General features: G+C 42.4%; 1 protein-coding gene across 1 annotated transcript in view; it reads right to left on the minus strand.

Annotated features, from left to right (window-relative positions):
• Positions 1-27,675, minus strand: part of CNBD1 (cyclic nucleotide binding domain containing 1) — a 295,769-nt gene that overhangs the window by 125,048 nt on the left and 143,046 nt on the right. The window contains exons 3-4 of the mRNA XM_059723910.1: positions 23,331-23,465; positions 10,966-11,098 (exon numbers count right to left, since the gene is read on the minus strand). Of these exons, the coding sequence (XP_059579893.1) occupies positions 10,966-11,098; positions 23,331-23,465 (268 nt within the window). The remainder of the gene's footprint in view (positions 1-10,965; positions 11,099-23,330; positions 23,466-27,675) is intronic.

Genomic DNA, 27,675 nt, shown 5'->3' on the forward strand with positions numbered 1-27,675 from the left:
TATATAAAGAGGTGATTTACTAGATTATCAAAGAAAGAGAGGGTGTTAAAAGAAAGCTCAAAGCATAAAAAATGGACAGAAAAGCAGGGAAGAATTGTAATTGCTGAAATAATCTTTAAATTTTGTTACAAAGAGAGGCATCTGGTAATATGATCACCCAGATTGCAAACATGATCAAGAGGACACAGAAGAAAAAGCACCTGCCAATTCTAATGCCTATTTCCAAAAGTGATTTAATGTTAAAATTAAAAGAACCAGAATAATATTGTGAACAAAGAGTTTATTGGCACCCTAATCATTTAGGCTTCTTGGACATGCCATGAGTTTAATTTGGTTTAGTTCTCCCTAAATTGAAAAGATGGGGTTTTAAAAATGCTTCAATTTAGGGAGAATTAAATCGAACTAAGCCACCATGGCGTGTACACAAGGGTGTGGGCCCAATCCTTACCTGCTTCTTTGTGGCAGGGTAGGAGCAGGGGACAAGCTGCCAGTGAGCCGAGCAGTTCCTGAGCTGTGTAGGAATACCCCAGAAGGCACCTGCCTGCTGGCACCCAGCTAAGGCAGTCCCAGAGGGTGCTGCAGCCATGGAGGGAAGCACCAGCACTCCGGCAGCTGTGGAGGGAAGCACTGGGCCCCTGCACAGCTCAGGCAGGCAGGCAGGCTCCGGGGAGAAGGAAAAAAAAGAGATCAGGCTCGCCACTTTTTTTTTTTTCTTTCTTCAGTGGAGCCTGCCTGCACGGGCTGCTGCCAGGTCCCACAGCCCCTGAGCTGCACAGGGCCTGCCAGGCCCTAAGCATGTTGGCTTCCAGTGCCCCATGCACTGTTGCACTTAGTTAAGCAGCAAACTAAGACACCTTAGAGGTTTTTTATCTTGCTATATACCAAAGTCATTTAAAGCAGAATACACCACCGAGCATTGCTGTTTGCACAGTTGATGGCAACACCATTAAAGTGCAATACGCCATCAAATGTGCAAGTGGACTCCAAGATGAACATGAGTCATCAGTGTGACGAAGACATCAGAAAAGCTAATGGCACTTTATCGTGCATCAGCAGATGCATGACGAACAGAACCAAGGAAGTGATAATTCCCCTCTATTGGGCGCTGGTAAGACCGCAGTTGAAATACTGCATGCAATTTTGGGCGCCGCACTTCAAGAGGGATGTGGAGAACCTGGAGAGGGTCCAGAGAAGGGCCACTAGTATGGTTAAGGGCTTGCAGTCCAAGCCCTATGAGGAGAGACTAGGGCACCTGGACCTCTTCAGCCTCCGCAAGAGAAGGTTGAGAGGCGAACTTGTGGCTGCCTATAAGTTCATCATGGGGGCACAGAAGGGAATTGGTGAGGTTTTATTCACCAAGGCGCCCCCGGGGGTTACAAGAAATAATGGCCACAAGCTAGCAGAGAGCAGATTTAGACTGGACATTAGGAAGAACTTCTTCACAGTTAGAGTGGCCAAAGTCTGGAATGGGCTCCCAAGGGAGGTGGTGCTCTCCCCTGCCCTGGGGGTCTTCAAGAGGAGGTTAGATAGGCATCTAGCTGGGGTCATCTAAACCCAGCACTCTTTCCTGCCTATGCAGGGTGTCAGACTCGATGATCTATTGAGGTCCCTTCCGACCCTAACATCTATGAATCTATGTACTTAATAGTCTGGATAATATTAGATTTCAGGCCAGAGAAACGCCTCCATTTTCCATGTAAGATATGAATGGGGCCAAAAACAAACATCTCTCTTACTCAGTTATAGGAGCCATTCAAAATAGGACTTGGATTCCTAAGTCCAAAATTTAAATACTCTAAATCCACTCACAGCTGCCACCTAATTCTGGAAGCAAATAACATTCATAGACACCTAAGCCAGTTTTCAATAGTAAAGTTCCTCTGGCACCTGAATCTCTAGTTCTGAGCATGTCCACAACCACCTAGCCATGGATTCCCAAACAGCCAGAAAGTCAGTTCACATTTGAGGCTGTCAGTTCTAACATTCTTCAGTCTATTTCACCACAGGCATTTGATCTAGTTGGATTTCTCAAAACATACCAAATGGATGGAGCTCTTCCTAAAATACAGCTATTACAAGAGGCATCTACCAAATGGGGCACCATCCAAAATGTAGTGATAGTTACCTTCCTTCAAAACACAGCTGGAAAAGAAAGTTATACTACTGGCGGTAAGTGCAGATTTGCCCCTATCCTAAGTAAGACAGACAGGAGGAGTGCAGTACTCAGGAGTTGCTGAGGAGAAAAATAGACATCGCAGCTTTGAGAAGCCCTTAACTGAAATAAAGGCCAGCCACTATACTTTCTATAAAACGGGGGGGGGGGGGAGGGGGGTCAGCATGAAATAGCTTTCCTGGATGAAGAAAAAGTATACGAGAAGAAGGCTCAGTGACAAATACTGCTTGGCATGCGGCAACCACCACAGAAACAATCACAAACATATGCTGTTGTCACAAACATGTATCATAGGACAAAGAGCAGATTATTTCACAGCGGTAATAGGTAGGGCTGTGTGAAGCTTTGGTCCCTGATTTGATTTGTCAGAGATCTGGCCCATTTTGGTGGCTGAATCTCTGAATCTGAATTGAACCAGGGGACCCTTTAATCTCTCTGAATCAAATCTGAACCTCCAAATCAATTCAGAGAGTTTTGGAAAGATTCAGCAATTCAGATATAGACACAGCTTTAAATGTTGTTTCTACATATCTCCAGGTACCAGGTACCAGGTACCAGGAGAATGCTGCAATGATGGGGCAGATGAAGAATCCCACAAGAGCACAGGGGGTTCCCTAGCGTGCTTGGCAGCAGACCCAGAAGTGGACCAGAAGCACTTCCAGTCCACTTCTGGGTCCATTGGGGAGCATGCTGCCCCCCCCACACACATTCCGTGGCTCAGCAGCTGGTGCCTCTTAGGTCTGAGGGGACAACCAGGGTCCCCCCATGGCCAATCACTGAGCTGGGGGGCACTGGGCTCCCCCAGCATGCTCAATGATGGACTCAGAAGTGAACCAGAAGTACTTCCGATCCATTTCCGGGTTCACCGCCAAGCATGCAGCCCCCTCCCCCCCCCCCCGCACTCCTGTCAATTGCTCCATCCACCCCATCATCGCAGCATTTGCGAGCCATGCCTGGTACCTTGAGATATGTAGAAAAAACATTTAAAGCTGTCCATGGATGAATCAGTGATTCTTTGAATCGTCATCAAATCTTCAGATTCAACGAATCAAATCAAATGATTACAACCCATACTAGAAAGAGACCCTAGGTCTTAAAAACATCTTCCCAGAACCACCCATCCTAGCCTTCAAACAAGCACTGAACCTCGCCAACCTCATCACCAGAAGCAAACTTCCTCAAGCCCAGAACACACCGAAAGGATCCAGAACATGCCATGACAAGAAATGCAAAACCTGCCCCCACATCTCCACCACCCCCACTATTACTACACCCCACAACAGAGCCATCGGCATCCCCAGATCTTACAGCTGCACCTCCAGAAACGTAATATATCTCATCCAATGCAAAAAATGTCCTGATGGAAAATACGTAGGAGAGACCAAACAACAACTGTGCACCAGAATGAATGCACACTCGAAATCTATCAAAGACGGGAATACCCAGTTACCTGTGGGGGCACATTTCTCACAAGAAAACCACTCTCTCTCCAACCTCTCATTCATGATCCTCAAAGGAAACTTACAAAACACCTCCCAGAGATGAGCCTATGAACTCCATTTCATCAACCTCCTGGATACTAGAGATCATGGACTAAATATAAACAGTGGATTTATGACACATTATAACCTGCCTGACATCTGACTCCCCAGGTATCTCTCCACTATTCATCCCCCTTCTCTCTCTTCCACCCCTCCCTCGCCTGTCTGTCACCCATTGATTCCTCAATCTACATTTTCACTGACTACCTGTCTTGTATGCATACCAGCCCACCCGCTGGCTTCTTTACTTTTCATTCCATCCAGGAAGAGCATACACCAACTGCTGAAACTTTCTTAGCCTGACAAAGGGTTTTGAACCCAAAAGCTTGCTTAATAATTGTTTTCCAACTATTTACGTTGGTCTAATAAAAGATATCAGATTCACCCAAAGAACCTTGTCTGCCTATGTCCTTAGACCAACACAGCTACAACCTACACCCCTGTGTAGACACACCTAGTTTAGTTTTCTCCACTAGATAAAAAGCTATTTTATATCCACTATTTTTCTTCATAAAGGTACCAATATGCTCTAACTTTCTACTCCACTCTGATATTAAATTGTTCTCTGATATGGAATGTGGTGGGGGAAAGATGACCTTGTCAAGAAGCACAGTTTTAATAGTTATTTCTCAGGCTGCTGGCTCCAAATTTGAAATCATAAAAAAAAAAGGCTTTTTTCTTTTTCTTCCTGTTTTGCCCAAATATTGATGATAAGTGCCATAACTGACAGGAACACTTCATGAAAGCCTTCCTAGTGACTACCTCAGTGTGAAAAATTTGAGACAATTGTAAAATTGTCTATAGAGGAAAGGAAATAAGTAAAACAAAGTACAGAATGAAAATCAGAAAATGCAAACAAACAAATAATAAAACAAGGATAAGCCTATTCTTTTCACACCAAAAGAATCATTAGAAATACTCCAAGATAAGTCAATCACACCCTTTACATTGAGATCTGGTGCAACTATCATGAAGCATCCCACAGGAGCGTGGGGGGCTCCTCAGCACACTCGGCAGCAGACCCAGAAGTGGACCAGATGCACTTCCAGTCCACTTCTGGGTCCACAGGAGAGTGTACTGCCCCCCCCCCCCCGCACCCTTCATCTCAGTGACTGGTGCCTCCCAGGTCTGGGGGCAGGGCACCCGGGGTCTCTTTGCAGGTGATCGGGTGAGGGGACACACCCATACACACACTACAAGAGTAAGACTTTATTTTGAGCTATTATGAAATCACCTCTATATAAAAGCAGGACAAAAATATTTCTTGGAATAAAATTTAAATGTTACAGTAAATGTTTGATTTCTGGTATACGATTTGTTATTTTTCGGTTCAAAGATGCTGCCACCCTCCCCAGTACTTCCAGGCAGTAAATAGATGATTGGTGCCATTAAAACAGATTACTTTGGGAAAACTCAGGGTTTAGCTTATAGTAAAGACAGAAAATATTCAATTTTTATCAACAGATTATTATTTGTTTACAGCCAGTTACAACAATAGTCATAACTTGTGCTTTATTAAATCTCTCTCCTTTTTTGGCTTCTAAGCAAATATACAGATACCCTTATACTTGGATAGCCAAAGGAAGTTTACCAGGTTTAAGACTCACTAATAATACCTTCTTTTTCTTTAAGGAGGTAAGCATTCTCTCTCTAGTTTTAATTTAATTGTAGTCATGAGGAACTGTGAAGTCTTCTTTGCCTTATGGGACTGAGTTATTTCCTTTCAAGAATGGTAGAAATGTAAATGATGGTTAATATATGCAAAACATGCACATTTTTCTCTGCTATCCATAGAGTTACTCAACTATGAAATGTGCTGAACTGGCCCAAACTGCCAAAAAATATGTATTCACTGAAACCTGTTCAAAAGGCTGGAAACCTATCCCTGGAGTAATGAATTCCACATTTACTAGAAAACCATTTTCATTAAGAAACTTATTACTGTCAATCCTTTGAGTGGTGACTTAAACTTCATTTCAGCCAAGGGATTATTTCACATCAGAAATAATCTCCACCTCTGACCTATTTGAATTAAAATGCTCAGAACTTTAAAACTGTTGCCAAATATATTTTACCACTCATTGCCTGTAGTCTAGATCTTAATGAGCATTTAAAAAAAGATGCAGAGAAAGACATAGAGAGAGGTTTGAAATGTTTTGTATGTTGGAATGAATAAGATATCCCTGTTTTTATTGTATTATTTATTGTGTTAGTTAACATATAGTTGGTAATGATAGAACAAGAGATCATAAATTTTAACAAAAGAACAGGAGGACAAGGATAATGATGAGCTTTCAATTTTGCACATGTATTCTTGGCTTCTGCTTATCATTAATGTTAGTTATTTGGAGACAGATTTTCAAGAAAGCAGATACAACAACTCCTGTATTGAATAAGTAGTCATGTTTTCAGCACCCAGTAATTCTCTCTCAAAACTCAATGGGAATTCTGAGAGAGGATCATTTTAGAAAAATCAACCCTTCTTTGCTTATGGCAGCACCTTCATCTTTTCACCATAAGGATCTCACAGTCCAAGAGGCAAGCAACATGTAAAGAGGAGTTAAGGAAAAAGGGAAAAGAAATAGAGACTTTATACAAGTTAATTAGATGAACTAGACATCATGACAAAATAAGTCTTTTTGAGGGACTTAAACATGGACAGGTTAGGAAAGGGGACTCAGGGGCCAAGTACGGACAGTCAAAAAGCCCAAGGCTGAATTGATTCAATTGTTGCAGGTTAGTCTAAGCCATATACACTGAACTGATCAAGTGAACAGACATTTACTTTTGATTCCAGAAATGCAGACACACACCAGCAGTGGCCCAGGGCAGAAGCCAGAGCACCCCTCTCTGCTCAGCTGAAGCAGACAGCTTGGGACAAGTCTAGTGCACCCACTCTGTGAGGCACGGGGTTTGCAGGGGAGGTGCAAAGCATCCTGGGATGCTGGGGGACCGTGAGTTAACTTGAATCTGAAAGGGATCTGTGACAGAAGTTCAACAAACTGATTTAAGCTAGATTAGTTAAGTCTGATACTACATCTATCCAGGTTTATCTTAACTGTTTTTTGGCCACTTTGAAAACAGTTTATGTGCACTAAATATCTGTTGTATAACAGCTCTGAACTGGTTTCTGACCACTTATACTGGTTTGTGTGTAATTTCTTTCTCTAGCTAGGAAGGCAGTAATTCAAGCAAAAGGCTGTTTGGAAAAGTATAGTGTTATGCTGACAAAGATGCATGAGAATGGAAACACCTGCAGAGTGGAGGTGAAATGGTCAACAAAAACCTCAAAGAACGAGCATACAACATCACTATCGTAAAGCAGCATTAATGATGGGACAACCAAGGAGGGGCAAAATTACCAACAGAAAATTGTAAATTCCTTAATGTTCGTCTTGATGCCTCTGGAAACTAGCCAAGATCGTGTTTTATGAGAAATTATATACTATATCATTATATTTCAATTTGCCAGCTTTCTGTGATAGGAGACAATGGATTCTTGCCCAGTGAATGCACAGAGTGTTGTGCCATCTACTTCAAAGGGGCAATAATGTCCTCCAATGACTTAAAATTTCACATTTTTCAAAAGCCATTTACCTACTTAGCACTACTAAATTAACAGTCATTATGCAGAATTTATGCTAATTCAGGCCAATTAAAAAACAGTCATTAAAAGACACTATCTTTAAGTTAAATTAGTTATCTGGGAGTTTTCTAATAAGGAGCCATCCCAATTAAGAACAGTATACTGCCATAATATTTCATTTTTAGTACCTTTCATCCCAAAGCACATTATCAGTTAGAGTAAAATCCCAGCAGGCCTTTTTGCAAGTGGACAACAGCCAACTGTCAAACTGCAAGTGCTCCCACAACTTATACGATGACATTCTGATGAAATTTTATACCACTACATCCAAAGTTAACAAACAGGTACAACCCTAAATCTACTAAAACAATGATGAAGAGCTCATTGAGATCTGGGGGCCATTCAAGATGCTTGTCTGAAGGAGTAAAACACCTTCAATCTAAAGAGCAAAATAGTCTCTCTGCCTTGAAGATGAAAAGGAGAGATGAAATTTAGGTTTAGATACAAGCTAATTTGAAGGGAAACAAATATTTTACACCTGTCATTTAAACTAAGGTGTGTGTGTATTCTGATTTAAACTCATTAGACATCTCCTCCAGTTGAGCCGAAATCTGTTCTGGCTGTACTCTATGTATGTTTTTGCTGGATTTTTAAACCATATTCTCTTGCTGGGAAAAATGCTTGTGCCAAATATTTTGTCTTTTCCAATCTTTCTCATCATATATATATCCTGGGAGTCTCCCATCAGGCTCAATGGAAGTCAGTAAATGTGAGGGGATAGCTGTCAAGAAACCTAGTCATATCTGACACTGACTTACTGTGCTCACTTAATTGCTTTGTGCCCCTATAAAATGGAATAATAATGGCAGCCATCTTTCTAGGGACTTGATTAGTTACACGGAATATGTTTTAAATAGAATATAAAACAAAATCCAAATATCTTTATTGTTTAATCATTCTAATTAAACATCTTGTTAACCAAGAATCCACACAAATGGGAAGCATTCCATTTCTGTTGTTTTTAGAAGTATATTGTCTCATTTTCATGTCATAAGAGGAATTAAATAAACCCAACTGTAATAGAGAGAGTTAATGGTTGCAGCCTGTACAATGAAACCACTGCAGGTGTAAGGCTTAATTGAGAGGCAGATGCACAAAGACAGCAGGTAGTAGATGAAAATTAGGTTAGTAAGAGAACAGAGCAGGTGAAAGCAGAATCTGATAACCCAAATAAAAACAAACATATTTAAAATGTGCTGGTCTGTGCTCAAGTCTTTGTTAATTAGAATATTTAATTTGCATTTTACCTAGTTGGACCACATATTTCAATACAATGGTGGCACTCCCAGAAATGTACACACTCATCCACATTCTTGCAGAAAACTATATTTGCATATGAAAGCTGGGCAATTTTCCATTTGTATGTGAAATTATGTTTTTCATGAATAAGTTGGGGATTTTGTTCTTACTAGAGGTGCAAAACCAATTTTAAAAGCACACCTGTTGTGCTTACAGCACGATGCATGACCCATTGCTTATGTGCTCTTAATATTAATCATCTAAAAGCAAAGGTCAAGTGTTGTAATCAAGTGCAATTCCTTTGCAATAGCTTATTTTACAGTGTACATTTTAACAGGAAACAAAAATACCAAGGTTTATGGGAATATCTCCAATTAACAAGACGGACAGTGTAAGGATGAAAATATTGTGGGGACATCATTCTTAGCACAAAGAGGTCAAATTTTGCACTGAGCTCAAATGACAGCCTTCAGGCAACACTTCAAATAATGTTAAAAAGTTCTAGAGGGAATCAGTATTGTTCCCCTTTGGCTGGAAGACGTGCTCTGACATAGGCCTATTAGAATGATAGGAGGGGACAATAAAATCACACATAAATTAAGGAAGATGAGTCTAATTTTATTTCCACAATTCTCCTTAAATTCCCATATTATGGTGGACATGTCTGAGCAGCCCTTTCCTGGTCCTATGATTCCATATATATATATTTAAGTATGCAGCTTCAGTGAATTGAAAAGCTGTTTACAGTGAACAGACTATGAATACCAGGATCTACCTGACCTCTAAGGGTAAGTACAAACTACCTAGGCTTAGGTTGATCTAAGTGCCGATATGTATAAATGGCCTAAGAGGTGAACCGAGTTAGATCAGGAATAGGTTAACCCAATCTAATGAATGTCTGTACATGTTCAAAGTTTAGCCTTGGGGTTGGGAAAGCCTAGAAACCCACCCCAGAACTGGGGCTGCACTTTTCCTACTGCATCCAACTTTGACTAGGTTATTTTTAGCCCATTACCCCTCTACCTCCAGATGGACAACGCTTCTTCTGCAGACCCACATTCCCCTCCAGCACCACTTGGACCCAAAACCCCCTTCCCCCTCAAACCAACTAGGCCCCCCAATCTTGCCTGCCCCCCCACACAACATACTTAGATTGCTTTCCTAGTGCAGCTCCTGACACCAGTGAATGTCTCAACAAGCAGGACCCAATTTTTAATCATGCAGCTTAAAGTAAGCCAGGTGATTTTAGATCAGGCCCTGTGAATGTAAAAATGTAACCTGAAAGTATTAATTTTAGAACACAGTATTATTATTTCCTGTCTTAAGATTTCATTTTCCGGAATAATGAAGCTGCAAATTGCTGACCAAATTAAAAACAGAGTTCCATCACACAGTTTAATTTATTTACATCTTCAGTGAAGGTACAATCCTTGGAGGCTTTTTTACTGTATTGTTACAGCTAAAAGTCACTAAGGACAAAAAGAAGTAGCCTCAACATGTCATACATCTACCCAACAGATAACTGCAGACTAAGTCATTTTTATGCAACACTATACACAACACACTGATTTTTGGCAAATTACCAATACCATCCTTTGCAGAGTATTACTGCTGTGCCATATAAATTCAATAAGATTTTAAATACAAGCAAAAGACATCTCTTTGCTCAAGATGTCCACTATGACCAAAGACAGTAATATATATATACCTACATGAATTAAAAATTATTTATTCATATATTTCTATTCATGCATATTCATACATCCATACACAATTGCATGTTGAAGAAAATATTTTTAAGAAGATGAGTCAAAAATGGTTATATAAAATCAAATGAAAAAAGATACTTTATGAGAAGATAGTGCATATAATATATGGAATTAATCTGACACTTTTTAACCACCCTGTATCATCTAATTCTAGTAAATCTCAATGCACATGCTGGAGTTGCATTTGATAAATCATACTTGGCAATACTCAATGCCATGAGTGAGATAAACACTTTTAGCAACTAGTTAATCAAACACTCATGTAAAGTCACTGTCTTTTTATTTCAATGCAGATTATAGATACAATTCACTCCAGTAAACTGGCTGATTACAAGCTATATCATGCAGTCTCTATATAAACTGACTAAATGTTGAAGCCTCTAAATTCTGCTTATGCATGCTTCTTTAAAGAAGTTTAATAAGAAAAATAACTCTAAAACAATTTAAGGAAACAAACACTTACAGGAATCCTCCTTAATATCTAATCTATTACTAAATGCATTTGTGCTAAAAAAAAGCTCCAAAAGAGGCGGAGGTGGGTCTTCGCTTTTTAAATCTACAATACAACAGAATAAAAATAGAATTAAACCAACCAACCATGGCCTGCAAGATATTGCTTCCATTGCAAATGTGGTGTTAACTGGGATATATATAGCATCGGCCACTTGCAATAATAGCTACAACCATGAATTAAGTCTTCTTTGGCAAGTTGTCCACGCTTAGCTATTTCCTGAAAGAGAGTTACATGTTCAACATTAAAGTAAACATTTTGAAAATGAAACAAAAAGAATCAAAATAAAAGGAAAAAAATGAAAACAGTATTTGCTTATTTAAATGCTGTAGAATCAAACCAATTAGAGAAGCATGATGTTTATTTTTAAGAAGTTTTTCTTTGTGAGAACAGAGCCAATTTGCTAACCATTTCTGATAAGGCTGGTACTTTACTATAAAGTACTATAAATCCTGAGAAATGGAGATTAGAAGTTTGTTTTCTTAATTATAAACTGCTTTAAAAATGATGAAACAATTTTCTTTTATGGGGGGCAGGGGCAGGGGGGACTCCTTAATTTGACATCCTGTTTCTCCTTGCAAAAATCATACTCAAAAGTCAATCTTGTCATTCGCAACACAGCGGCTCTGGTCCTTTTAAGTATAAAGCTGCTGCTTAGCAAATCAAAAACAGCTGCCTTCAGAAGCAAAAGAATGATGCTTTAAAGGGAGTGTTTGCACTTACAATTAAGTTTAATAAGGCTTGGGTCACACTGACAGAATACACTTGTACACTATACAATATTAGCCACACTTCACTGAAGTGGCTTAACACCTATCCTGTAAATTTGACTTTTTGCTATTTGCAATACATTAGAGTATCACATCGGTTATTAGCCAAGACTTCATCCAGTGTCTGAGAAATTATATCACCCTTATAGGAAGGAGAGAAATACACAGTGATATTACAGAATATATATGTTGGTTTGTATAATGGTACAATATAACATTTATCATTGCAAAATCTCCATTAATTGCTGTTTTACTTTTCAGCACATAATGTTTTTTTTTTGTCAGCAAAGAACTACATAGCAATTATGGGTATATGATGGGTAGGAAGTGAGTGCAGCCAAATGTAAATTTCTCATAAAAGTCATGATCCTGGGCACGTCTACACTAGATGTTTACTATGGAGTAGATTAATTAGCTTCAGAGTAAAATCTCATGGAATAAAAGCCCTATTAGGCCACAGGGAACTAAAAACTCTGCAGGGAGTTAGTATTTGTGAATACAAGTGTTTTTTTTGGTTTGGGGGGGTTGTTTGTTTTTTTAACAATTACGATTCTACTGTGGAGTAAAAAAACCAAAAAAAAAATAAAAATAAAAAACCTCTGCAGCAGTGCACTTGTGGAGGCTGACACAGCTGGCTGGGGAGTTAGGGTAATTCAGTGCAGGGGTGCCTGCCAGCTAGCCTGACACTGGAGCACCCTCATTCCCTAGCCAGCCCCTCCTCAACATGTTGAGCTGGGTCAGAGCAGCCCCAGGCTGGCAGGTTGACCCTCCAGGGTCTCCAACCCAGAGATCCCTGCTGCAGAACATGTTTAAATGGTGCACCTGGAATCAATAAACTCTAGCATGATCTGTGCCAGTTTACTGCTGCGTGCTAATAGCATGTGGAGATATACCCCCTGACCATGATAGAAAAAAGGCATCCCACTCTCTGTACCTTCTCTGGCTCCAGAAGGTCTGGTAGTAGGCACACATAAAAGCAGCAACTGAAGTTTACTGATGATAGCAGGACATGTCACTATTTTTTACCACAGGCACACACATGGAATGCCAAAAAAACCCTCCTGTTCTCAGCAGCAAATGTTTCCCCCCTGCAAAAGTGAACTTCAGCCACTGCTGCTGCACAGGACTGCATGTCTCGAAGTGCTCTTCACTTGTTGACACACACACAGTCACTGCTTACTGTTGGGTTTAGGAAGACTGGGGGGCTGGGAGGATGAGGCACCCCATGCTCCATTCTGGCATCCTCCATCCCCCTTTTAAGCAGCATCTGGGACTCATGCCCTGCTCACCCACCTATCCCTGTGCCACTTACTAGCAATTGGAGGCATCTAATCAGTCTCAAAGCCCAAATATCACCATTTGTTTATTAATGAAAAATAACAATCAACAGGGAACAAACTATGCTTCTCTAGTCTCTGAATGTTAAGAGACCAGAATCAACCTCAACCTGAAGAGTCTAAACAAACAAGGAAGGAAATTTAAGTTCAACATAAAAACACTTGAAACGTATCAGCAACTCATGGCTAGAGTTGAATTCCTGAATTTATCTGATTGTGCAGAACCCTATCTGAAAAGGTATAACAGTAGCTAGGCACCTGAGCAGCAGTGATGCACGGGGCAGCAGTGAGTTCTGGCTGCCAGTGCAGATGGAGTGGTACTTGTTATTTTTCTCTACCTCCCCACCCAATGAATTTGATAATGCCACCCTAGTTACATTACTGCCCACCTGCACCACCTTCATTGGAGTTTACAGAAAATTTCCTAGGATCTCTTTGCAGACACAAACATACTCAGAACAGGGCTCTAAAGGGCCTAACTTCACTGTAGAAAATTTTGGAAGGACTGTATTTGAAGTCTATCACAAATGACTCCATCTGTACATGAGAGAATAAAATATAAGCAGTCCTTGACTTAAGGCATTTTGATTACAATGAATGGCACTTAAAATGTTTATAAACTGACACTCGTTTCGACTTTCTGATGTTGGTTTCAACTTTATGATGCTTGACCTGACACGACGCCACACCAGTGAACAAGTTCGCTGAGTCACCCATCTCTCAGAAGAACATCTGTCCAAACTTCCTCGGACACTTTTTTCAAGAAAGCAGACAAGACTCCAGAAAAACCTGCAGCCAAGTTTCCTGAGAAGACTCCAACCAAGAACCCTTCAAAAAGTCCAGCAAAGACACCTCAAAGAAATCCAATGATTGCTATTTACCTCAAAGAAATCCAATGATTGCTATTTACAATATAAATACATTAATGTAGCTGTATTACTCATCTATAATTCACTGAGTACAAAATTATGGATTATTTTTGGTGAAAATAGGGTATTGGGCCTTGGTTCAGGAACCAATCCCCCACTTATAATGTTGTTCCCTATGGGAAAATTGGCTCCAAGTTACGTTTTGACTTAAGGCGTGTTTACCCGGGGGCCTTCCCACCCACCTGTTCCTGGGCTAACCAGCCACCTCTCCCACCCGCCACACCTTGATGATACAAATCATGCCGTTAATTAGGCAGGAGGCTCTCCATTTTCTGCCCTGATGACAGGGGGTGCTATCTGCAGCTCCAAAACCTTCCCTACACCACAGCTCATGCCTCACAGATGGCATCTAAGTTCTTGACACCTCTAGTCCCACACTGGGCCCCATAACCCTCTAGTCTGGACCCCAACTGGATCCCTCCTATTAGACATCCTACTCCACCCTCATTCTGGGCTGCCAAGCTCCCTGCATTCTTCCTCCTCTTGTAGTATGAACTGAACTAATGTAGCACACAGTATGACCTAGTCAACTGCAAGAACACAGTGTGACCTAGATTCTACTCACGACTGGGCAGTAGGCATTAAGGGATACAGATTGTATAGATGCGACAGAGTGGGGAAAGAAGGTGGGGGAGTAGCTCTCTATGTTAAGAAGCAGTACACATGTTCCATCATCGAGGTAGAGGTAGAGAAGGGGAATACCGAGGCATTGTGGATCAGGATTCAGAGGGGGCCGGGGGAAAAGGATTTGGTAGTGGGGGTCTACTACAGACCTCCTCACCAGAATGATGAGCTAGATGAGGTATTCTCCAGGCAGCTCTCAGATGCCATACAGGCAAGGGAGGCAGTGGTCATGGGGGATCTAAATTACCTGGACATCTGCTGGGAGGAATAGACAGCCAAAACAAGCCACTCATGGAGGTTCTTACACTGTGTCCAGGACCTCCACCTAACCCAGGAGGTGTCCAGTCCCACCAGGGGGAGTACCTTGCTAGACCTGGTCTTAGCAACAGGGGATGATCTCGTGAGGAACCTGCGAGTACACAGTAACCTGGGAGATAGTGACCATTACTTGGTAGAGTTCACTATCCAGCAAAGGGTGAGGAAAATATCCAGTGAGGCTAAAGTGTTAGACTTTAGAAGGGCCAACTTTATTAAACTTAGAAGCCTAGTTAGTGAGGTGGCAGAACTCAAGAGCATCGAGCAAATGGGGGTCCAGGAGGGTTGGAGGTTTCTCAAGGGAGTGATCCTTGGGGCACAAAAGGACTCTATCCCCTTACACAGGAAAGGGGCTAGGGGGATAAAAAAAAGCCCCCTTGGCTGAACAAGGAACTCCAGGAAAGACTGGGGGCAAAGAAAGATTTATAGGCAGTGGAAGCAGGGAGCAGCCACCAAGGAAGCATACACCTCCCTGGCATGCTATTGCAGGGAATCAGTTAGGCAGGCCAAGGCAGGACTGGAGCTTAGGCTGGCTACAACAATCAACAACAATAAAAATTCCTTCTACAGATACATAGCAAGCAAAAGGAAAGTGCAGAGTAACATAGGGCCCCTGCAGGACAAATCAGGACAGCTGGTGGTTGACGCAGGGAAAAAGGCGGAGCTCTTCAATGACTTCTTTGCTTCAGTATTCCTAAGTACTGACCAAGACAATTCCCTCACCTTGAGCATAGACAGATGCCCAAAAGGCACCATACCACCAAAGGTTAGTGCTAACTTAGTTAAGGAGCACTTGGAATGGCTGGATGGATACAAGTCAACCGGCCCAGATGACCTCCATCCACAGGTGCTGAAGGAATTAGCCAGTGTCATAGCTGAGCCACTGGTATGGCTGTTTGAGCACTCATGGTGCTTCGGCCAGATCGTTGAGGACTAGAAAAGGGCCAACGTGGTGCCCATGTTTAAGAAGGGGAGAAGGGATGAGCTGGGTAACTTTAGGCCAGTCAGTCTTACCTCTATCCCTGGGAAAATACTGGAAAAAATAATCAAAGAGCACATTTGTGAAGGCCTGGCAGGGGAAATGATGCTGAAACAAAACCAGCATGGGTTTGTCACAGGTAGATCCTGCCTGACAAACCTTATAGCCTTTTATGATCAGGTCACACACTGCCTTGACATAGGAGCTGAGGCTGATGTCATCTACCTGGATTTTCACATCCTATTCTCATAGGAAAGCTAGCAGGCTGTGGAGTAGACACCTACACAGTCAAGTGGGTGCCAACTGGCTTAGGGACCGCACCCAGAGAGTGGTGGTGGACGGGTCATTCTCAGCCTAGAATGAGGTGGGCAGTGGGGTCCTGCAGGGTTTGGTCCTTGGACTGGTGTTATTTAATATCTTCATCAGTGATTTGGGCGAGGGTGTGGAGAGCACCCTCTCCAAGTTCACAGATGATACAAATGATACCAAGTTATGGGGTAAAGTTAACACACCAGAGGGTAGGGAGCAGATACAGGCCAACCTGGACAGGTTGAATCAATGGGCGGAATGGAATAGGATACAGTTCAACGGAGATAAATGTAAGGTACTCGACCTAGGAAGGAGGAATCCCCAGCACACCTATAGGTTGGGGGATGACCTCTTCAGCAGCTCAGAGGCTGAGAGAGATCTTGGAGTCATAGTTGACTCCAAGATGAACATGAGCCAGCAGTGTAATGAGGCCATCAATTACACCTTGTTGTGTTTAGCAGATGCATAATCAACAGATCAAGGGAGGTGATGCTCTCCCTCTATGAGGCATTGGTCAGGCTGCAATTGTAATACTGTGTCTAGTTTCGGGTGCTGCACTTCAAGAGGGACATGGAGAATCTGGAGAGGGTTCAGAGGAGGGCCACTCACATGATTAGTGACCTCTGTGAAAGACCCTAAAAGGGGAGGTTGAGAGATCTGGATCTCTTTATCCTTCACAAGAGATGTCTGAGGGAAGACCTTGTGGCTGCCTATAAGTTTATCAAGGGAGGACAACAGGGAATTGGTGATGCACTGTTTACCAGAGCACCCCAGGCAGTAACTAGAAATAATGGGTGCAAACTAGTGGAAAGTAGATTCAGGTTAGACATTAGGAAGACATTTTTTACAGTAAGGGTGGTCAGAATCTGGAATGGGCTTCCAAGAGAGCTGGTGCTATCCCCTAACTTAGAGGTCTTCAAGAGGAGGCTTGATAGTCACCTGGCTGGGGTCATCTGACTTCGGTCCTCTTTCCTGCCAGGGGCAGGGGGTCAGACACAATAATCCATTGTGGTCCCTTCCAACCCTACAGTCTATGATCTATGTAGCTAATGTTAACATAGAGTGTAATAATAGTAAAGTTTAACCATGTTAGTCTTGTCCTGTAAGCAACTTAAAAAATCCATTTTGTATCCTTCTGCTTGACATAAGTGAATAAACTCTGCATAGCCTTTATGTCTGAATGTGTGTAAAAGGATGAATGGTGAGAGAATGGCATAGAGACAGGAAAAGAAGATTTAACTGTTTATGTAAGAATCAAGGTGCCAGATGTGTAAATTACCAGCCAGTAACTAACAAATGGCTGAAGAAACCCCTTAAAGCTCTAGGGCACAAAGGAGATAACAGAAGAAGAAATGCTGCCATGTAGGCAGCAAAAACACTCCAAGACTAAGATAAGCTGAAGACAAAAAAAGAACAACCACAAAAACAGAAGCTGGGTATGGAAAAACCCAAAGCACTGAAACAAAGGATGACAATTCCTATAAAAGAACACTTTGAAAATGCCAAGTTGGGCGAGTCTCTTTCTCTACTGTTGTTTCATCAGAGCACAGATGCATCTGTTCACCCCACTCCAGCTGTTATCTTCAAATCTGCTATCTTCAAATCATCATCATCTACTCAATAAGCCCAGGTTGGCCACCCTGGGCTGATAGCGAGCAACTATTGCTGATAACTATATCTGGTATGTGTGTGGATGAAATGGTTGTTTTATGTATGTGTATGCCTGTGTGCAATGATGTGTATGATGATTTGTGTGTGTTTGTATGAATGGTGTGTCCGAACCTCTCTGTCTAACTCATGTAATCAATAAACGAGGCACCTTGCCTTATCCCCCTTTATAAAGTCTCACTCATGATTTGAGCAATTGGCAATTTGTGTAACACTCTCAGGTGTGGCCTCTCTGGGATCTTTGGCCACACAGACCCTGGCCTCACCTTCAAGGCCAGTCAGAACCCCAGGCCCTTGGCTCTGAGCATCCCTCTCAGTAGGCCCCTTGCCCTTTTGATCCTTCTGGTCCTGGCCCCAGCATTTACCAGTTGAGGGTGTCTCAAGTCAGGCTTCTGATCATCTAGCCCACACTCGCTAACACAGGTCCACCTTCTCAGGCCCTACTATGTGGAAGCTGGGTTATTAAGGTGTACTAACCCACCTTTCACCAGGGTAGTAGCTGGCCTGGCATTTCCTGGGGGCTCCCACACCACTAAAAGCCCCACTAGGCCACCCATTCCTGGCAGGGTACAGTTTTAGGTCATGCCCAGGACCAAGAGCCTCCAAACCATCCCCATAAGCTCTTGTCCTTACCTCATAGCTGTTCCTGAGCCTCAGCTCCATCAGCTGATGTCTCTCTCACAGCTGCCAGCAGCAAACTGCTGCTTCACCCTATATATATATATATATATATATATATATATATATATATATATATATATATATCCAGGGTCTCAAAATGGCCACCTTACTCAAGCACCTGGCTGCTGCCTGCTCCAGCCCTTAAAGTGGAAGACACCAACAGTGTCCTGCCACAACACAGTTTTCAGGAAACGATTGTGTAGTAAATCTGAGGACTGCCTGTACACAGCTGCTGCTTGCTTGCGGACATCCTCATTTGAGCAAGCTGAAGTCTAAAGATAGAGGTAAGGAAAATGACCTGATCTTTCATCCTACTCCAGTGTACTTTTGTCATCCTTATGGAAAAACTACAACTGAGGCTGTTATCTCAGAATTCACCTGGCTTGGGAAGATCCTTACACAAAGTACATTGTCATCTCAGTGCCACATGCATCATAGTAACTAGAAGACGTGGTATATTAGGGCAAGTCAAATGGAAAGAGTAGCCAGAGTTCTCCTATATTTGACTGATCCTTGATTGCCAATAGAGGCCAGCAATACTGCTTCAACTATAACTTAGGGCTGTATGCAAGGCACTTTAAGTTTTTCTGTGGTTCAAATAAAACTCAGAATCTGGGAGGTGGAAGTGAAAAGATGGAGTATAAGGGTGTCATAAAGCTGCCTTTATCCCACCCTTACCTTTTTTCACTGAGAATTAGGGTCACACTATTTAAAGTTTAATACTGTTATTTCTACAACTTCTCTCTATCAGAAAAAATACCAAAACAGTTTATTCTAATTCACACTATCCAACAAGTGTAAACTGGGGGATGTCACAATAAAAGGCAAAATGCACAAAGCATTTATATCAGATGAGACTCTACACACTAATCAAACAGGCATGTAGCCAGTGCTTCTTAATAGATGAAGTGTTATGAAATTTTTTTGGAATGCAAGTTTCATGTGGGGTAATGTGAGATGAGGTAATATGTAACAGATTTCAAACACAATCCTTCCAAATTTTTCTACTGTATCCATCTCCACTGCATTGAACACTAAAGACCACAGACCCTCCAAATGCCATCTTATCTCCAATGTAAAGGTGAGCCAGAGATCATTTCATATAACTCCCAGTCAAAGAACTGTCCAAAGATCTTTCCCATAGATGTCAGTCACATGATCCTATGACACTAAACAGATGTAATGAACACAGGAGGTGAGTCCAGGTATAAATTTCCTGGACCATTTTGCTTGTGATGAACAATGTCATAGCAATGGTTAATTAGGTATCCATTGGACCAATCAGGTTGATAATAAATGGTCCCATTTCCTTGGGAAGCAAGGGGAGGATTTCCAACAGGATAAGTCCTAGTGAGAGGACATATCCCATCTACCTCTTAAGGAGATCTTTCTGCCTGATCTCATTGGTGAGAATCATGAAGAGCATTGTCAAAATGGTGCTCAATTCTTTGCTGGTTGCACAGTCTTCTCAGTTAGCCTATCTAACTATGCAGAGTGGGGTGTACATGGGATGCTTGAATTGAGAGTTTTCCATATGAACCATTTCTGACAGTAAGGTTACTGTCTATCCTCCACTCGTCTAGAACCCATGGTGAACAAACTGAGCTTTCAACGCATTGCAGCATTATTACTTCCTGTGTTATGTGATATCTCAGTCTGCAAAAAAATGTGAGTAGTGCCCACTAATAAAAGGTATTTTTTTCTGTTTAATGGAAATACTTCAAAGGCTATCTTTACTCTTTTGGGATTCTGTGGATGTTTTTAATCCTCCTTTCCTTTATTTTGAGATTCTTTAATTGGAAGGTATTATTGTCAATTTATGAGAGGCAAGGATTGTGATCTTTTATTCCAGAGGTTTTCAACCTTCCTTCTGGTGGGTACACTTTCCAGATGCAGAGCAGGGGGCAGCAGGTGTGCTGACAGACACCAGGAGGGATGATGACAGCCAGCCAGATGTGGAGCTAGCATGTGCCTGCCAACACTCTCTATACACTCCATGTCACCATCAGGCGCCGCTTTCCCACGCCTAAGTATCCCAGCTTCTCCACACCACCGGCTTTGCATCCAGCCAGCCATCAGCACCACAGGGAGCACACACATGGCAGTGACCCCCATCTACACACTCAGCACCGCCACCATGTGCCAGGGGGGAGGGGATGCTGACAGCCAGCTGCATGCAAAGTCGGTGGTGCAGAGAAGTGGGGATACTTGAATGCAGGAAAGTGGTGCCTAGTGGTGGCACAAAGTGATGGATGGTGGCAGCAGCCCTGCCCTGTGCCACTTTCCTGCACCCAAGTATCCCTGCTTCTCTGCGCTACCAGCTTTGCGTGCTGGCAGTGGCATGGAGTGATGGATGGTGGTGGCGGTCCCACCTCCTGTGCTGTCACTTCCCAAGTACCCGTGCTTTTCCGTGCCACCACTGAGTAACCCCTGGAACCTTCCCAAGTACCTGCAGGGGTATGTGTACCCCTGGTTGACAACCCATTTTAAAAGATCAGCTGTATAATTGGGAGATTTGTTCAGCAAGCTATCAGGCATCAGGTGCCCTATCTTGGGTCTAAGGAAGAGGCAGATACAGGTTAAGCTTAATATCTGAGGAAACCCACCCTGCAAATGCAAATGGTCCACTCAGAGGGCTGTGAACTAGATGTGAAGAGGTATTATAAGAAGTAATTCTAAGGCAAAATTTATCTTCAATAGCAATAATCATGGTCAAAACAGACATAATTACATTTTGCAGTTGTTAAACTTCTCAGATGACCTGCTGGATTAAACTTAAAGTGTTGACTTCATGCTTCATGACTTCTACTATATTAGTATTTGCTATGGAGCTGCTGTATTTTCAGCAGTCTTAGAGGCAGTTACTGAAGCTGCTAGGAAGCTCAGTTACATTTTTTCCTCCCAGAAGGGAAGGCATTTTTTTTCCTATGGCCTTTTCTCCTAAGTCTGCAGAGTAGAGAATGATACCTCTTCCATCCACAGCGGAGCTACCAACTGTCAGTAAATTTACTCACTGTCAGTAAAAAAAAAAAAAATTAAACCAAGCTAGAAAAGGCTGTCTGTAAAGTCTGTAAAAAATACTTTAGCTATCAGTAAAAACAATAAGCAACTGCAGCTTGACCGAAGATCTGACAAACAGAGCACAGCAGCATCACCTGGTGTCCAAACAAGAATTTAGCACCCTGCAGGGAGTGTTCTCTCTTCCACATGCTGCTGGTGCTGCTGCTGCATCCCAGGCTGCCTGTAATGCTGCTGGGTTGCAGGTAAGCATCTTTGGGGGTCCATGTCAGGAGGGGAGAAGGGGGTGGGCTGGTGCAGGTTACAGTATAATGCAGGTTGTAGTCAGGGGGCATCAGGGTATGGGGGTGAGTAGGGGACCCCTGGAGGGACAGAGGGCAGCACAGTGTAAAACCATCACTGCAGTCAAGCAGAGTTGTCAACCCAAGAAAATTATTTTTAGTGCAAACTTTTAACTGACAACCAAACTTTTAAACTTATTTTTTACTATAGTTAACCCCTAAATTTGAACCTGTGCGGGCCGGGGGTGAGCCGGGCCTGTCTTTGCGCACGCGGGCTGTGGCCAGCAGCCCGGGCACGCGGGGCCGGAGGAGACCGGGGGCGAGCTAGAATTAGTCACGGACGCTTAGTGGTTAATTTAAGATTATTTTACTTACACCAAAGATGGTCGTGGTGCAGGCAGGAAAACTTGCTTGAGTTACAGTTACAGATAGAAAAGAAGAGAGGCAGACTAGAGTTCCTTCCCGTGAACACTCTTCACGCCCATCCGGTTGGAGGCTCTAAACCGCGAGCCCGTCGCGCCAGCCGAAGAAAGTACTCGAAACAAAGAGCTCTGAATAGACTCACACAAAGTTTGCTAGGCTCTGTGGATCCTTTTGCGCGCAGGGAAGAGGGATACGTTGAGCATTGCGCTCGGTGACGGGGAGAGGCTAGAGGCTGATCAGACCCCTGTTGCCTGCTTGAAATACGCTGGGTCCGATAGGCTCCGCAGCATTTAGAGATCTTCACACAGCATGAAGATCCCTCCTCCTGGTGTTCGTGGAGTCCTCCAACTTGGGCGGAAACCACTCAAGCCTCTTATACGGCTAGCAAGCCAATCACTAGCCGCCACGTGGGAATAATTTAGAACTGGCCAATAGTGGGACACAAATTTGCATGCGAGTGGCGGGAACTCCTTTGCACCGTGCATTTCTCTTTTTGCAACCAAGAAATGCACCTTGCAAAGAAAGCTACTGGTGGCGGGAATTCTTTTGCACCGGGGTTCTCCTCTGCAGCAGAAAACTCCACCGTGCAAAGAAGCTGCAATTTAGCGGGAACAATTTAGCAGTGCCGAAGCACTCACAAACAAAAATCACACCCTTGGGTTGTGACAGAACCCAGCCATTCTAACTGGGGCCTGGCAGCAGGGCAGGGTTTGGAAGAAGAGTTATATTTACATTAGTTAAAATATATATCATTAAAAACATGTCAGTAAAAAAAAGTTTGGCTGTCAGTAAAAAGCTTGCAGATTGTCAATAAAAGAAAATTCTTGAGTTGGCAAGAAAAGAAAAATTATAAGCAGGTCCCTTCTAACATTGCATGTGAGACAGTGTGTGTGTGTGTCGGCTCCCAAATACTGTTCAGCTCATATAACATATAGTTGAGCTTTATACTGAAAACACTCAATAATCAGGGGAAATGCGGAAACACTCAAAAATATATTTATGTTAAAGTATTCACAATTAATCAAATTGTTAAACAAAAACAGGTCATTGTACAACACAGAAAAATAGACTATTAAACTATTGCCTAAGAAGATTTCTCAGTTATATTTTAATTTACCTCTTTTACTCTCAGGTAATCGGTGCAAGAAATTTTAAGAATTTCACAGTCTTCTTCTGTAATGACAGACATCAGCATGTGCTGCATTTTTGGTGAGAGTGATTCCAAAGTCCCAAAACAGCTTCCACTAACAAGCTACAATAAAGAAATAAATAAAAATATATCATAATGTATCAGACTTGATTGTCCCTCTTTATCAGGAAAGCATGGTGGCAACAAAATTTTAAAATTAAGTTTTATATATCAGTTTCTTTTGAATACTATATATTTTACTTTCTGAAAGCCCAGCCAAATTATACTCACTGGCAATGGCTGATATTTTATGCATTAATCATGCAATCATGTGGTAATTAGGGATGGTGATAATATACCAGAATACTATGGTAATGAAGTTCAATTTGATGCAAAGTTTTTGTAAACAACCGTTATGCAGGATCCTCCTTGTAAAAAATGAGTATTATTCCCAGAACCAATAATTTTGTCTTATGAATGTGTCTTTGCTTTAAAGAAGTCAGCTTTTGGGAGAATGCCCATGACAGGTGGGTTCATCAGACAGATTTGAGATAATGGGCCAGATCCTCAAGTGACATAATCTGCATAGCTTTGCCACTTCATACCAGCTGAGGATACTTCTTGCTGCATGCATGATGTAGCTGAACTGAGATAACATGTGCCATCACATTTTAAGTAATAAAATACCAATTGCAACGTATATCTAATGAAGTTATTTGGTGTGCTCATATGTACTTTGTAATTAGCAGATGAGCAAATATTCAAAACAACATAGAAGGAAAGTCATGACACTAGGTCAATTCAAATTATTACCTGGATAATACTTGCCATTAACACAACTCTGTATTCTCAGGGTGAGAATACCTAAATGGTGTTTTAGGCAGACAAGGTCCTCTGGGTAAATGTGATATATTTTATTAGACCAACTAAATAGTTGGAAAGACTGTTCTTTCCAAGCTTCTGGGTACAAACACCATGTGCCTGAAGAAGGGTGTTTGTACCCAAAAGCTTGCAAAGAACAATTTTCCAACTAATTAGTTGATCTAATAAAAGATATCACAGTTACCTAAAGGACCTTCTCTGCCTATGTCCTTAGACCAACACCACTATAACTAACAACCCAAATGGTGTTTTGAAATGACTGAAAAGGGAAATATATAACTTGAATACATAACCAGCACCTGATTCTATGCCATCAAGTCTTCATTTTACTGAAATGAAGAGTGCTCAGAACTTTGGAGAAGCTCAACACCAGCAAGCAGAGGGGTGTGTCCAGACAAGCCCGCACATGCTTCTTGCAATGACTCAAACCCCTTTGAGACACTGCAAGAGACACTGCAGGAATGAGAAAATGTTCCCTCTGCTGCAACTTTGTAGCGCGGGGGGAAAATTAGACCCCTGGATATCCAGGGATCAAAAAAACCTGCACAGAAAAAAAGCAGGACTGTGCCCTGAGGCAACTGTGGCTGGGTCCTCCATAGAGATGCTCTCACTGCCAGAGCATCTCTATGGTGAGCCCTCACCCTGGTGCTGAAGAACACTGTGGGGCCTCTGTGAACAGTGTGCCAGCAGCAGGGAGCTCCACTGCCGGTAAGTAAGGGGTCAGAAGGCTAGAGGAGGGGGGAGGGGACCATGGGGGGACCCCCATCGGCCCCACCCACTCCCCCAGCCCCCTGAGCCCCCACAATCCCTTCCCTACCTGGCCCATTCCCCCCCCTCCAGCTCCTGAGCACCCCCGATCCCTGCTCCCCTGATCCTAGCATTGGGAAAAACAAAACAAACCACGCCCTGGCAGTTACTGGCAAGCAGATGCTCATTCAGGTCTGGCAGGTGCACAGCAGGTCCCAGCCAGGCAGCAGCCCCCACTGCCAGTCTGCTGCAGTGGGTAAAGGGTGCAGGGAACTCTCAGGGCTGCTTCAGCAGTCCAGCTGGCACAAGGGGTAGTGATCCCAGGTACCAATTGGCTGGGCCCCAGAAGCTCCTGAGAGTGAGTAGCCCTGACCTACTTGCCAGGGCAGCTTTTTTTACTGATGGGGCCAGAACAGGGCAGCTTTTTATACTACTGGAGAAAGCACAGGTGCTGGCCCTGGGCTCTAGCTTCCCCTGGCTGCAGATCCAGGAGGAGCCAGGCAGGGTTATTTGGCCCCTAGTGGCACAATTTGCTGCACAACAAAGTGCATATCTGAGCACGTGCACTGAGGCAAAAAGCCCCAGCTCAGATTTGCACTGTTTCTATTTGAGCTGCTGCAAGTGCACATGCTTGCCTGTGTGGACATGCCCAAGGAGTTTTCACCTACCTTTGCTAGTTAAGTCAGAAAATGTATTTTTCCTTGTCAAGGCAACCTGTCCTTGATAATTCTTTCTAAACCCTTGGAAAGCTTCACTTTTGCGAACAACAGTTATAACATGGCAACATAGTACGGATAACGTTTCTTTACATATTCCCACAATAGTCTTTAAGTGGCACTTTTTGAAGTGTTAATTAAAGGGGCTAGTAGGTCAAATATTCAAGATTCCAGCAAACTGCAAGTATCTATACTATAGTATAGGTAGAATAAATTGCTCCAAGAGCTGTACTATTCACAAAAAGATTGTTGTTTTCTTTATAGTCAACAATAATGCTTCTGTAGTAACTGATACTCCAATATATTTTTCACTGCTAGTTCCTCACTTTCTATGTAATGTTCACACTAAACTACAACAACTGAATTCACTTTTAACTATAGGTATATTAAAACTGGCTGCCTTAGGTTCAAAAGTATGTGAATAAAGTTAGTTGCATAGCCGTTTTTGGAGTTCATTAACCAATTTCCTCTCTTTACCTACTCAAAAAAAGAATCAGAAAAAAATGGTTCAGGTCAAACCAAAGCAAACTTTTTGGCAAAAATGAAGAAAAAAAAAGAAAAATTATTTGGGTCAGTCTCAAATATTCTATTTGACATGAAGTTAATCTTGTCTTCCTTTTTCCCAGGATTTTCTTTTACCTTTTTAAAACATTTTTTAATTTTTAATGAAAGGAACTTTTTGAAGATAAAACCAATATTTAAGACAACATTTAAATGAAGTTTAAAAAAATATAGATTCATGTTTTTTGGTGAATTTACTATTTGTCAAAAAGTGCTGCTAAAATCTAGGCACTGGGACGCTCAGCCATACAGAGAGAATACTTAGAAACAAATTCAGAGCTTTTATTTATGCATAAATATGAACTGTCTTTGACATGTCTACATCCTCTTTTATACTTAGCACCCCCAAATAGCAAAGCACTACTACTCCTAAAAAAGCATATTTCAAACTGGCACATTTATCTGTCTTGAAATAGGTGCATTTTAAAAAAGGTGGGACATTGCTAATTCATGTAGTAAATGGTCATGGTTCACATTCTCTTTGCCAAATTTCTGATGTAAAAGCAAGACTCACATTGATTTCTAATAGTTTTAAACCAGGCACTAATGAACTAGAATAGGACCTAACTATACTGCTGGCAGTGAGGAATGGAAAGGTACAAATGTTAGCTTTGTGTGAGTGTGAGAAGAGAAAATTAACTTAGAATTCTACCTCTAGCCACTTACAGCAACCAATTTTTTCTAAGAATGATGAACCTGTGAAACAGACAGGAAAAGATCTAAACCAGGGGATGGCAATTATTTTGGGAAGAGGGCTGCTTACCGATTTTTGGCAAGCTGTCAAGGGCCACATGGGTAGCCCCACCCCTTGACAGGTGCCCTACCCCCTGGTCACCATCTTGGGACCGGAAGTCCCATCCCTTAACCCCTAACCTTTGCCACCAGAAGTCCCACCCCTTGCCCCCAGAAATACTCCTTTCAGCAAGGAGTTTTGCCAACTCAGAACCAGAAAAATACCAAATTATATTCTAAAAATCAAACATCTACAATATTAATTAATTTGATTTCAAAAAATATTTTGTCCTGATGTACATGCACTAGTCTAGTGTACATAGAGGGGACTGCACAATAGCTTAAAATGAAGTCTTACTCTTGTATACTGTGGGGGCTGCGGGTGTGGAGGGATAGGTATAGGTTTACAGGGGGCTGTGGGTGTGTGGGTATACAAGGTGGGGGAGGGTGTGTGGGGGGAACTTTGTGGGGGGGTTGATAGATGTGGGGGTGGGGTGAGGGAGCATGTGGGTGTGTGTTTGGTTATATGGGGTGTGGGTAGGTATGGGGTTTGTGGGGGCTGTGTGGGGGGGTGTTTGGGGTGTGTGAGGGGCGGGGGTCTGTGTATATGGCACTGTGGGGAGGTGCATGCATATGGTGGGGTGTGCTTGTGGGACTCGCCCTATGAACACACACACACACACACACACACACAC

This window comes from Alligator mississippiensis, chromosome 3 (genome assembly GCF_030867095.1).
Source record: "Alligator mississippiensis isolate rAllMis1 chromosome 3, rAllMis1, whole genome shotgun sequence".
Taxonomy (NCBI): domain Eukaryota; kingdom Metazoa; phylum Chordata; order Crocodylia; family Alligatoridae; genus Alligator; species Alligator mississippiensis.